General features: G+C 44.3%; 1 protein-coding gene across 1 annotated transcript in view; it reads right to left on the minus strand.

Annotated features, from left to right (window-relative positions):
- Positions 1–6,045: 6,045 nt before the first annotated feature.
- The window catches only part of Heatr6 (HEAT repeat containing 6), a 31,110-nt gene continuing 23,349 nt past the window's right edge, over positions 6,046–13,806 (minus strand). Inside the window, exons 15-20 of the mRNA XM_005349347.3 lie at positions 12,372–12,506; positions 11,466–11,588; positions 10,769–10,893; positions 9,463–9,559; positions 8,774–8,978; positions 6,046–7,088 (exon numbers count right to left, since the gene is read on the minus strand). Coding sequence (XP_005349404.1) covers positions 6,517–7,088; positions 8,774–8,978; positions 9,463–9,559; positions 10,769–10,893; positions 11,466–11,588; positions 12,372–12,506 — 1,257 coding nt within the window. The 3' untranslated portion in view covers positions 6,046–6,516. The remainder of the gene's footprint in view (positions 7,089–8,773; positions 8,979–9,462; positions 9,560–10,768; positions 10,894–11,465; positions 11,589–12,371; positions 12,507–13,806) is intronic.

The following is a 13,806-nucleotide window of genomic DNA, read 5'->3' on the forward strand; positions in this document are numbered from 1 at the left end:
TAATTAAAAAAAGAATAAAAAAGAAAAAAAAGAAAACAAAAAAACAGAGTCAAAAATCTTAAGTAATAAAAATATGTACAAAATATATCCTTTCCTATAACGAGGTTGCCTGTGTTTTAATACATTAGTATAAAGCATGTAGGAGTCTGGGGAGTATTTGAAAATAAAAAGCCACCAGTGTCACTTAACTGCCACTGTAACTAAGCATAGGTTATGCTTCCTCTGTTGGATACCTTTTCAGTGAATTGTTTTAATGTACTCAAAGTATATTTAGCCCAATTTTCTCTCATATATTGTTATGGGTACTTAGTGGCGAGGGGCGGTGCTGAATACAGGTCTTGGGGCTAGAGAGATAGCTTAGTCGTTAAAAGTATTTGGTCTCTTGCAGAGCCCAGATTTGGTACCCAGCCCGGGCAAGGCGGCTCACAACCTCTTGTAACTTCTGCGGGGGAAAATCTGATGCCCTCTTCTGGCTGCTGCAGGTACTGCAGTGCTGGGCACAGGCATACAAGCAGACAAAACATCCACATTCGTACAAAACAAAATGAAAGAAAAAAATCTAATTTGGGTGGCTGGGGAGACGGCTCAGTGGGAACTGGAGGAGGATGGGTCACTGGGGGCTTTCTGGCTGCCAGCCTAGCTCAGTTCAGCAGGAGACTCAGTCTCAAAGGAATAAGGCAGAGAGGGGAGAACGCCAGACGCCTTTCCTTTCTCTGACCAGTGTCTACAGATGCACCACACATGTACACAACCACCACACACGGATACACACCTACCAGTACACACTCAGACACATCCACCACAGCCATAGACACCCACAGACACATCACCACACCCACAGACACACCCACAGACACACTCACAAACACACCTGCCACACCCCAGACACCCATAGACATACATAACACGCACATACACATACAGACACATCTACCATACCCACAGACACACCTACCCCACACACACACCTACCATATACACACATCTACCACACACATACACAACCACTACACACACAGAGACACCTACTACATACACACATACAGACACACTTAATACATGTACAGATACCCACAGACACAACTACTACACCCACAGACACAGCTACCACACACATACACACCTACCACACACACACTTACACACATATACAACCACCACACACACAGACACTCACCTACCACATACACAATACAGTCACACATAACACAGACACCCACAGACACACCTACCACACACATATACACAGATACACCCATCATCACATAACGCATACACAACCACCACACATACAGACACACCTAACACAAACACATACCTACCACACATATACACAACCACCATACATAGCTCTCACACACACAGACACACCTACCACACACATATACACAGATACACCCATCACATAATATACACAACCACTACACATACATACCTACCACATACACAGACACACCTAACACAAACACACACCTACCACACATTACACAACCACCACACATAGCTCTCTCTCTCACACACACAGACACACACCACACAAACATATGTACATACAAAATCTAATTTTGACCCTGATAAAATACAAATTATAATTTCTTTATACTATTGAGTTCTTCAGTCTGGGAACATGATGTATTTTTCTCTTCTTGTGTCTTTTTTTGTGACCTTCAGTAACATTTTTTTTATTTCCATCTTAAAATACATGCAGGGACTTTCATTGTATTTATTCCTGGGTATTTTATTATTCATGTTGCCACTGTGAACATTAACACAAAAAATGAAATTGATTATTGCTGATATATAGAAAGGCTGCATATTTTGGCATATTTACTTTTTAGCCGACTGCCTTGTGAGCCCTTATATAGTCTGTTATTTTTCTGAGTTTATTTTCTTGGTTTTCTGTAGATGTTGTACCTCACACTGGCTTTATTCAAGAAATGATCATTTAGAATCTTTTGCAAAATGTTTCTTAAATGTTGTTTTGTTTTAATCTCATTAGCCATTAATTCTTACACAATGTCAGCTGATGGCATTGAGTCAGGCTTGTCTGGTTCCTATTAGATGAAAACATTTTATTATGTTAATGGATACCCTTTGTTTTATTTTTGGAGATAGGGTCTCACAATGCAATCCTGGCTGCCCTGGAACTCACTCTGTAGACCAGGCTGGCTTCAAACTCACAGAGATCTGCCTGCCTCGTCCTCCCAAGTGCTGGGATAAAAAGTGTGCACAACTACACCCAGCTAATGGACTTTTAATTCTTCCTATTTTTACATTTATTAAAAATAGATTCCAACAAAAAAAATTTAAAATACATGTGTATGTGGGTTTGTGTGTGCATATGTGTGGGTTTGTGTGCAAGAGTGAGTGCCCGCAGAGCTGGAAGAGAGTACTGGCTTCATGTCCTGGAGCTGGAGTTACAGGAGGCTGTGAACGGTCAGATGTGGCTGCTGGGAACCCAGCTCATGTTCTCTACAAGAACACACAGCATTCCACTCTCCACACCTCCTCTTTATTTGCAGAGGGTTTCTGAGTGGAAAAGGATGCTGTATTTTACTGTTTTATCATCCACAAAGATGAGCATTCAGTTCTCTTACTGTTCACACTAATATGAGGCTTACTGATAGAACTGTCTGCAGTCCCCCAGTCAGGCCTTCCTGCCAGGCTTAGACTAGAGCAGGAGCTCACATGAGTTTGCCCCAGAGGGGGTCCCACCACTGCCCTCCTCCTCTCACCCCGCCCATGGCCACTGTCACTGAGAGCCATGCGGTGGTCCTCTGCTGTGTGAAAAGAGATGGCAAACACATGGTGAACATTGATACCCATTCCATAGACCCAGGAACCAAAGGGCCACAAAGAAATGTGAAATTTCATTCAAGACAGGAGCAGATCATCAGATGAACCGGTAAGATCCTGTTTCACAAATATTTTCACCAGATACACATCAGCAAAAACTCAAAGAACCAAAGCAGTCTCGCTCCTATGAAAATATGTTAGAGAAGCCGTTGCAAGAATGCATGAAGAAGGGAGTCCCAAGAATGTGGACGTCATGGAAGGCCGGGGCAGATTTAACTCGAACCCTGGAGCCCTCTGTGGCAATCCATTTCAGAATCACCCCTGCGGAAATGCAAGGTCACAGGATGGTCTACATGCGCACCTCACATGAAGGGGGACCCCTTGAAAGAGGCTAGCCCTCTACCAATGGAACGTGAAGACTTTAGTCAGTGTGAGTGCTATGTTCCCCAACCACTGTCTACACAGCAGTCTGAAACACTGACAGAAGAAAAAAAAAAAGGAATTTAGGGGCAAAGGAAAAAAATGTGCATGCCCTTCCTTAAGTATGTAAATTAAGCTAAATAACAAGTTTGGTTTTTGTCATATTTCTCATGTGTGTGTGTGTGTGCACCTGAGGTGGATGTCAGGACTCTTCCTCCATTGGTCTCCACCATATTCACTGAGGCAGGGTCTCTCAGGCGAACCCAGAGCTTGCTATGGGGATCCTGTCTCTGCTAACATCATGCCCACCTGGCTTTCCGGTGGTTTCTAGGGATTCAGACTTTAGTTCTCATGCTTGCACAAGCGCTTTTACCGGTGAGCCATCTCCCCAGTCTCTGTCGGGTATTTTTATTTGTTGAGACAGGTTCTCACGGGACCTAAAGTCCTGGCCCTCCTGCCTTAGCCTCCTCAGTGCGGGGGTCTCAGCTGCGGACACCACAGCCAGCATCACTTTAGTTTTCGGAGACAGGGTCTTGCTATATATACAGCCCAGGTTGGCCTCAAGCTCGCCACTCTTCTACCTCAGCCTCCAGAGTGCAGGGTTACAGAAATGTGCAACCATACCTAGCTTCGGTCTCAATAATTAAACATATTGCCAGAACTAAATCTCTGCATCTTTTAAATTTTTCTGCCTATATGGCTAGCTTTTGTCATAAAGGAAGTAAACTCTATACAGAGTTGCTTCAATGCCCATCATCTTCTCTGAAGTAGATTGGTGCTGTCAGGAGCAGACATGTCTCATTGTCACGAAAAGCCTTAGGTTATTAAACATAATAAATACCACATTCTGTAGGTCTTTGAGATCATCTATCTATTTAAATGTTTATGACCATAAAAACATATCTAACATGACTGTAAGTTTGACTATTATAGATGACTATTAATTTATATTTAATTATACAATATATTTTTAAGTGAGCTGCATAGACATAACACCGCAAACAAGAGTAAAAATATACATACAGTATAACAAAATTAACATCAAACTTGTATCAATATACAAAAATGCATACCAATGTAAAATATTTAAGACTAGTAATTTCTTTTCTATTAAAAGTAGATTCAATAATCTACCTTTTAATCTTAAAACTTCTATATCCCCCCTTATTTTCAGAAAGAGATCTTTGAATCTAATTTCCTTTGTTCACCTTTTTTGCTAACCATTACCAATAACGATTGTAGCCAACCCCCCTTAAATGATAATATCCATAACCCATCTTTTGGGAACGTGGGTGTTGTTCTCTAAACTACTTCCTGTTGTTTTGGGGCCCTGGTAATCTTTGGGGGAAGCTTGAGAAAATCAGGATAATTGTTAAGTCTTCTCTAGAGTATTCTGTGAGGCTGGATCATTTCAGGCAGCAGTCTTGAAGCTGTTCTGGATGCTGGATCACTGGGCCATCTGTTTTTATTGATGTCTGGTCCCTTTGGTTTAAAAATATGTAAACTTTTAAAGGTAACTTATCTATCTGCATTAATACAAGTAGACTGTGCATTGTATATAAGTCTGCCAAAGATGGAATTTTATGTTTGAGCAGGTAAAATATGCATCACGTCCGCCAAAGATGGAATTTTATGTTTGAGCAGGTAAAATATGCATCACGTGTCCTGTAGCTCTTCTAGGTTTATTTCTTTATGTCTGTAATCAGAATTTCAGGGGGGTCTTCCCCAATCAAGCCTGATCCATACCAAGTTAGAATGATCTCACAGCCTCTCATTTCCTGTGGAAATAAAAGTAAAACGTCCTCTCCAAAGTATCATGTTTTTTGACTTCTTTTTAAAAGTCAAGACATTTAAAAAATATATAGATTGGTTTAATCCAGTAGTTTTCATAATCCAATGTCTCCTAGCAGCCAAAAAATTTAAAGACAACACAGTAACATATAGGATCCAGACTCTGTGTATTTTCCATTTTTATGTGGCCTATTTCTTTTATATTACTTTACTCCCCTTTTAAGGACTTTACAATTATTCTAAAACTATATATTTCTTTTTCAAGATGGGGTTTCTCTGCATAACAGCCCTAGCTGACCTGGAACTAGCTCTGTAGACCAGGTTGGCTTCAAACTCACAGGGATCCTCCTGCCTCTGCCTCCCGAGTGCTGGGATTAAAGGTGTGCGCCACCACCGCCCATACCTTCTCTTCTCTCTCCCAAGCCTACATATATTTTAAAACATGCTATAACCCGTTCAGAGTTTTTTTTTTTCCTCGCCAGAATCTGTCTTTACTGTGTCTCTGTCTTTTTCCTGACGGCATGAGCACTTTTCTGTATGTGGTATGAGAGAATGCAGGAACGCCAAGCAGTTTATGCCACGGTGCGCTGGCAGTTCAAGTCCACAGGCAGCGGCCAGGAGAAATGTCCCCATGCTGCGGCCAGCATGAGAGACGTGAGACTAGGAAGCTGTTCTTGGCTCTGTTTTAGAAACCTTCTTCAACGCTTTCTCAGGTTTTATGTAGAATTTTTTGTTTATTTATTTGTTTTTGCTTTTTTGAGACAAGGTTTCTGCGTAGCTCTGGAGCCTGTCCTGGAACTCACTCTGTAGACCAGGCTGGCTTCAAACTCAGAGGTCCGCCTGCCTCTGCCTCCTGAGTGCTGGGATTAAAGGCGTGTGCGCCACCACTGCCCACTTATGTGGAAATCCTTGCCTAACATATGGGTGCCATTTGTAGACAGAAGTTTCTATCCCATCAGCAGCTCCCAAATAAACACACTGAAGCTTATATTAATTATAAATGCTCGGCCGATAGCTCAGGCTTACTAGTAACTAGTTCTTACAATTTAAATTAACCCACATCTATTAATCTATTGCCATGTGGCTTGTTACCTCGTTTTCTACATGTCTGGCCTCCTAGGTGGCTGGCTGGTGTCTCCTCTGGCTCCGCCCTTTTTCCTCCCAGCATTCTTAGTTTGGTTGTCCTGCCTATACTTCCTGCCTGGCTACCGGCCAGTCAGTTCTTTATTAACCAATGAGAGTAATATATATTCACAGTGGACAGAATTATTCCACAGCGATCTCAGTTGTTTGGGTCCACACTACATGTACCCTGACTCCTCATATCTTGGTTGTAATGGAACCACTCTCCAAAGTGGCTGAGCCCTTTGAGAAAAGTTAAATAGCCACTAATCCATTCTAAATAAATGTGGAGCGGATGTTCCTGCCCTAGAATAACACTCCATGTATCAAATGCACAAGCTTAGTCTCTGATTCCCATTTGTGACCTGTGAACTGAGGGTGGAAAAGTCACTGGTCTGATGACCCAAGGAGTGCCACTTGTCCTCCTGAGGAGTCACAATGAACAGCCAGGATGTCTTCTAAGAAGGCCACAATGACCCTCTTGGCTGTGTCTCCAGCCGGTGTCTGCACACTGTGTATGTGCGTCAGGGCCACTCTGACCATCTGGTCTCTCTCCTGTGGGGTGTGGACCGCACCAGGATCATCTCCCTCTGCTCCTGACTTTAAGAACTGCAGGACGTAGGACTGGATCATATCCCCATTCAGCTCAAGAGTTTCTAGAATACAGAGGAGGTCGGAGGCACTGGCTAGACGCAAGAGGTGAAGCAGCGCCTGGCAGATGTGGGTCCGCAGGCTGGCACAGTACTTGAATTCCAGAAAGTCTGTGGTGTCCTCACTCTTCTGCAAGGCAGTGACCAATGCATTCCAGATCTGAGCAAACTGTTCTAGGGACCCGTACTGCGCTCTCTTGCCTGGGATGGAAAGGGCTGCGGCAGATCTGATGCGCACTTTGAAGTTCTTGCATGACATCACAACTGATGTCAGGGCCTTGTAGGCCTGGGAGGTCCATGGGGCTGACCCTAGGAAGAATTCACAGTCACTGAAACTAGTAAAGGCTTAGAGTTAGACAGGGTGAGCAGGAGAGGGGTGGGGAAGCATGCACTTTGTGTTCACTCTCATCATGGCCCCATATGGTCTGAGGAAGAATGGCCCCACTGGCTCATATATCCTTAGTCATCAGGGAGTAGCCCTGTTTGAGGGGATTAGGAGGCGTGGCCTTGTTGGACAAAGTGTGTCACTTGGGAAGGGCTTTGAGATTCTCTCTCTGCTTGTGGATCAGGATGTAGCTCTGTTACTGCTCCAGCACCACGAGTGCCACCATGATCCTGCCATGAGGATAAGGGACTAAACCTCTGAAACTGTAAGCCAGCCCCCGACTAAATGTTTTTCTTTATAAGAGTTGTGATGGGTATCATGTCTCCTCACAGCAAAAGAATAGAGACCAAGGCTCCTCATAGGAGCAGGGCAGCGAAAGTCAACCTGTGGGATCCCAGGGAAGGGATCAAATACTGATCTCTGGTCTCCTGCTTTCCCTAGACAAGCCTGAAGCATGATCAAAGCCTCTGCTACCCAAATAGGATTTCATCTGTCCAAAGGGGCAAAGCTTGGGAAACGCATGGATGGAACTGCACCCAAACTGCTCCTGGCAGTGCAGGGCTGCACACTGTATGAAACAGCCCTCTTCCTGCTAGCAAAAGGAGTATTCCCTCCCCAGACAGCACCAGGCACTGACTCGCTGCAGCACACTGTGCATTTATTGTTAAGACATAAGAGCACTTCTAATGTCAAGAATATGAAGCTTGCATGGTCTTTCCCCCATTTCTGTGTCCCCCAGCCCCCCTCCCCCAATAGCATGCTTTCTACCCCCTCAGAGGTGCTGCTAGACACTCTGGCTTGACTGTCTCACTCCTCAAGATGAATGGCAGTTCTCTCAGTCTGTCCCCTTCTTTGCTGCCCACCCCCCCAAAAAACAGACTCTCTCCATTCCGTGAATGCCAGTGCCACCCACAAGGGCCTCAGATCTCAGTGTCCCGCTGTTCCTTCTCCATTCTTACATCATAGCTCTGCAGCCCCCAGGTAACTTCTCCACTGTCTCCCAGGCTCTGCTCTGCCTGGACAGCCCCTCACATGCTGCCTACTCTGCTGGCCCTTGTGGTTGTCCTTCTCCAGGGACACACTCTTAGCTCTCCAGTCCTGTCAGAGGCAGAGACTAGGGCCAGTGCTGGCATCCCCAGTGGCTAGGGTCTGTGCACAGAAGAAACTATTAGCCCAAGATGATTTGTCAAGCAGGGCTCATGGTATTCGGGACAGTATGAAGGGGAAAGAAGCCCTGAGCTTCTAGTTCTGAACCTGTGCTCTCGGTGCCAGCGGTGAACTGTAGATTTGGACGATTTCCTTCCCATCTTTTCTCCTAAGTACTTAATGAGAGGACATTGTAGAAACGAGTTAATATCCTTCTTTAGTTTGTTTAACATATGAAGTATTTTCTCAGATTATATAAAAGATCTTTGTAAATATACTTTAAAAATGGCAATAAAACACCTCATCAAACACACACACCCAATGGTGTATTCCATCATTCCACTAAACTTGATCCCTGTCGTTTTCTAGTCCTGTGACAAAAACCACCGTTGTTAACAACAGCACAGATGGTGCATGCTTTCTAAAGACCTCTGGACAGGCCGAGAGAGGGGAAACATCTCACCGAGTGGCAGAGCAGGGTTTTTAAAAACATTTCCCATCGCGTAGCAAGCATTCCATCGGACTTTCATGGCAGCCTCGTTTACAACGGTAGAAATCAGAGCCTGGATAGACTCCTCGATGATTTCAGCAAACCTGGGTCTCTCTATGTGAAACGGTTGTAGAAAATGAAGCAAATTCCCAAGGGCACGGACTGCGTTGCTTTTGACCTAAAACAAAACATAAAAGGCTTCAGAGTTATTTTGCTGGAGATGTTTCAGATAATATAAATTCTACTTTAAGAAAGACCCTCCATGTCTTAAAGCAAGAGAATAAACGAGACATGAACCCTGTGAGGGTGTGAGTCCTCGGAACTGTGCATGCTCACCTGACCCATGTCTGAGCCTATGCTTTTTAAACAGACCATGTAATAGGCACATGCAAACTTTATCTTTCTTACTTATCAATTCCATTAAAGGATTTTTTCTCTTTCTTTCTTTTTAAATAACAGATAAACATGGACATATCATGCAGCAGACAATGGGAGAGTGCTGGTACTTTCTATGGGACAGAAGGCAGTAGAATAAACTGTACGAGTATGGCGTGGACAGCACTCCCCTGAGTGCCTGTGGATACAGGATGGTTTAGGACCATCGGACCACCCTGCTGGAGCAGCACAGTTGCAAGTGTGCACCCTTAACGTCTTGTGTGTACCTTGTCTTTGTCCGTGGAGGCTTGTATCGCAGACTGCAACATTTTCAAGAGCAGGAGCCCAGAGAACTCATCCTGAAAACTTGGATCTGGCGTGTCCCTGTCCCACCCAAAGCACATGGCGGGGTAAGAAAAAAACATTACCACTTAAATGTGTGCACACAAAGATACAGTCACCAAGTGTATGAGGGTAAACATGTAAGGAAAACAGCTGACAGACCTTTTCAGATTACACTGAGAACTCACACATCTCTTTGTTTGTTTCTTTGTTTTTGAGACAGGGATGCATTATAGGGCCTGGAATTTGGTATGAAACTTAGGTTGACTTCAAATCTGTGATCCCCCTGCCTCAGCCTCCTGAGTGCTGGGATTATAGGTACATGCCATCACACCTAGGTTTCAACAGCAGTTCTCCATTTAAGAATGTAACCACAGGGGACATCTCAAGATGGACATTTTATGCCCGGAAATGTTCACTGCATATAGATGCCCACAAGCCTAAGTAACAACCATTCAAGAAGAGGATGCATCAGGATCCATCCTGTGGTGGACTCTGTGTACCGTGTGTTTATTAAACATCCAGCGCAGAGAATGTCTGTGTGCTACACATGCTTCTTATGCAGAACCAGGTGACAGGGGAAGTAACGGTGCTGCAGGAAGGAGGCAGATTTTACACTACATGCCCCTTATGCTCTTCAGGTTCTTTTGACCTGTGACTCTATTCCTTAAAAAATACAAACTGCTTTCTCCAGTAGAATGCCACTGGGTATCAGCTACATCCCTGGGCAGGCTCCACGCTCAGGAGTAGCTGGTGACATAAAACAGACTCCATGGGGTTTTGGTGGGTAATTTCTGTCTTATTGGGTTTTTTTTTTTTCATCTTTGGAGAGAGAGAGAGAGAGAGAGAAAACAAGCATGAAGTCGGGTGGAAAGGGAGGTAGGGAAATCTAGGAGAAATTGTATTTGTATTAAGGGAAATATGATTATATATTATATGTAAAAATATTTAATAAACAAATAAACAAACAAAAGACCTTTGTGCCCAAAGAGCAGGGTATCTGTTACTAAGGTTTCAGATTTCTACTGTGATATTTTTTATAATGTGGGTATACGCTTATGTTAGCACATGGTATTTTTGAATATATATATATATATATAGTTATAGAATCATATGTATCTGAATACACAGTAAGAATTAACTAGATTTATTGCTTAAAGGAATATTAAAGTAGTAAAGCTGTTGGTATGATATGGAGGAACTCTTGCTCTGAAACAGTGCCGCCCTTGGAAAGCAGGCTGAGTCACTTACATGTTGATGATGAGAGTGTCTGTCAGGTTGCCCAGGGACCAGGCTGCTTTGGCACGCACGTTTAATGACTTATCTTGAAGTGACATCAATATAGCATTTGCTGTGTCTGCAACAAATATGACGTCCTGTACAACAAACCAGGCTGTATTACTCAGGGAGTTCACGCTGCTGCCGCTGAACTTTTCACAGAAAGCTATGAGCCTTTATAATAGTTTGATTTAGAAACCAAATTTATCTATGGAATCGACATGAACCTGTGAGTTACCTGTGCGTTCTGTGCTTGGGTTGTCTCCACCCCGGCAACAATGTTCTGATAGTGAAGGCATTGCCCAAACACATTGTCTGCACTACACACCCTTCCCACGGATGAACGTCACAGAAGGAATAAAGGAAAACTTCACTGCCCTCTTAGGAAAATGGGTATTAGCTTTCTCAATCATTACTCCACGTGGGTAATGTCCTCTTTTTCATCTTTAGTTAATCACTCATTAATTAAACATTTGCTGTACACTACAGTCCCAGACAGTGTGTCAAATAATTAACAAACGAAGCACGGGCACTGCACGCTGTAATAGCAATTAAGGAATCTGGTTACACAGCGGGCTTCCTTCACCGCTCAATGAGGAAGCTATATGCCCACAAATCCGCTGGTGGTAAAGGCTCTAAGGAAACAGGGGCAAGCCAGGCTCACTCTCACCTGTCTGAGGCAGGGGAAAAGCACATAGACGCCAAGGGCCCTGGAGGTTGCAGCTTTCACTAAATGGTTCTTGCTGTCGTTCAGGCCGAGCAACATTGTAATACACAAAATCTGCTTGTCATTCTGCAGAGAAGGTTCACAAAAGAAGTCAGAAGGAATCACTGCGAGCCAAAGTCTGCCACAAGCAACTGAGCGCTGTGACCCTCAGCTGACCACAGGGCAGGTGCCTGGACACCGGGGCAGCTATCTGAGGCATGATTTTGGGCAAGATACACACAGCATCTCATCATATTACATGTATGTGTAACAACTATGTAACAAGGTCATTTTTATCCTTGGTTCTTTTAGAAGGAGCCGCCTCCTTTAGAAAAGTTAATTTACATAGCTAAGAACAGATCAAAAGCCACGGAGGGATAAAGAACAGGAGTAGAATTACAGGCTTGTGTACCCCAAATCAGACATGAAATCCACACCTAAAGCGGTGGGATTGGGAGGTGACAGGCTAAGCGAATACCCCATGTGGAGACCTTAACCTAAGTATTTTCACACACTGCTGCTTCTCACGCGACTCCCCTGTGAAGTGCATTATACAAAGCTTTAGAGAAATTCAAGGGAGTCAAAGAGCTGGGGGTGGAACGACAAGGATGCGGAGCCAAGACTTTTAACTCAGGACACCAAGTGCTTCCTTCGGAAGTCTCATCAGAGCTGTGTTGCTCACACGCACACCTGCCTTCCAGGGCAGAAGCAAGGCTTTCCTGGGGGAGTGGACGGCAATGCTCTCGTGACAAACTCAACAGAAAACAGTTCCTTTTCTAGAGAAGAGGTTGAAAGATTTCAAAACAGAATCACACTGGAGCCCTGCTGCCCAGGATATGGTCCAAGAGTGAGGACATGAGGTTAGGTTACCGGCAGACTGCTGAAGGCCTCTGGCAAGATGGAGGACAGGGCGTCACAGGCGCTCGCTTGCAGAGTTGGGTGCTCTGAACTCTGCAGGGCGCGGGGCAAAGGACCATTCAACATCATAGTCCAGAACATCACCACCTAGAACAGAGGCACAGTCAGAACCACAGCACAGCACCCACAGGAGAACCCGTTGAAGCCATGCCCATCAGGTGTAGCCTTGGAGAGGAAATGTTTTCTGCAGTAGCTTTTTACAGGTGTTTTAACTGGGCATCTTCCACAGTGATGGAAACAACTTCTGAAATAACTAGGCAGACCCAGTAGGGCATACAGTGTAATCAAGGTGACAACAACAGTGATGATGGTGGTGATGATGGCGGTGATAATGATGGTGGAAAAAACAGCAGAAGGAGCTGTTTCGCGGAGGTTTTATCATAGGCCAGGCATTATTCTAAGTGACTGTCATACATCAACCCATTTTAATCCTCAGCACAACTAAGTGAAGTCTATACCACTACCACAATTTCTACCAAGAAAACAGGCACAAAATACATTGTAATACGCTAGTCAGCAGCAAGGTCACTGAGAATCCCGATGCGCCGCCATCTTGCTGGGCTCTTTCAATGTGACCCTGTTTGGGCACAGAGGGCTGTGCACACCAGTCAACAGGATCAGGGGGAGAGCTGGAGCTGTTTCCTATCCCTTCCTGTCTGTAGCACTGCCTGGTGACTTGATCTGTGTAAGCTTTAGCACCTCTTCAACCACACGGGCAAAGATATCTACCTTGAAGTCTACAGTAAGAAGTGACACTGTGCTGAGGTCCTGGCACCAGGACAGGCTAGCTCTCAACTTGAGAAGCAGGCTCTGCTGTAGGCACTTTGAAGACTCATCCCTAAGCCCTCAGGGGGTGTCAAGCTGACATGGCCCAGTCATTTCAATTCCTGACCAGCAGAGACCGCAGAGAACAAATGTTCATTGTCTAAAGATGCTACGTGCTTAGGGCTACTCTTGTGCTTGACTAATGCCAGGTAATACAGAAAGTCTGTCTTCTCTCTAGGGGAGGCAATAATAAAGTTGTGAGCAGTTAAGAGGCTTGCCCATGGAGACGGGAAAGAAGGTTAATATCACTGGCTGCTCTTCCTGAGGTCTTGAGTTCAATTCCCAGCAACCACATGGTGGCTCACAACCATCTGTAATGGGATCTGATGCTCTCTTCTGGCCTGCAGGCATACATGTAGATACAGTACTCATATACATAAAATAAATAAAAAAAATTATTAAAAAGAGAAAAAAAAGGCATGTTCACAGCAACTTGTCTAGCAAGTGGAGAAATCTGGATTCCCATCCAAGTTCTTTTTTTTAAAAATATATTTATTTATTTATTATGTATACAATATTCTGTCTGTGTGCATGCCTGCAGTCCAGAAGAGGGCACCAGACC

This window comes from Microtus ochrogaster, chromosome 7, assembly GCF_000317375.1.
Source record: "Microtus ochrogaster isolate Prairie Vole_2 chromosome 7, MicOch1.0, whole genome shotgun sequence".
Classification (NCBI taxonomy): Eukaryota; Metazoa; Chordata; class Mammalia; order Rodentia; family Cricetidae; genus Microtus; species Microtus ochrogaster.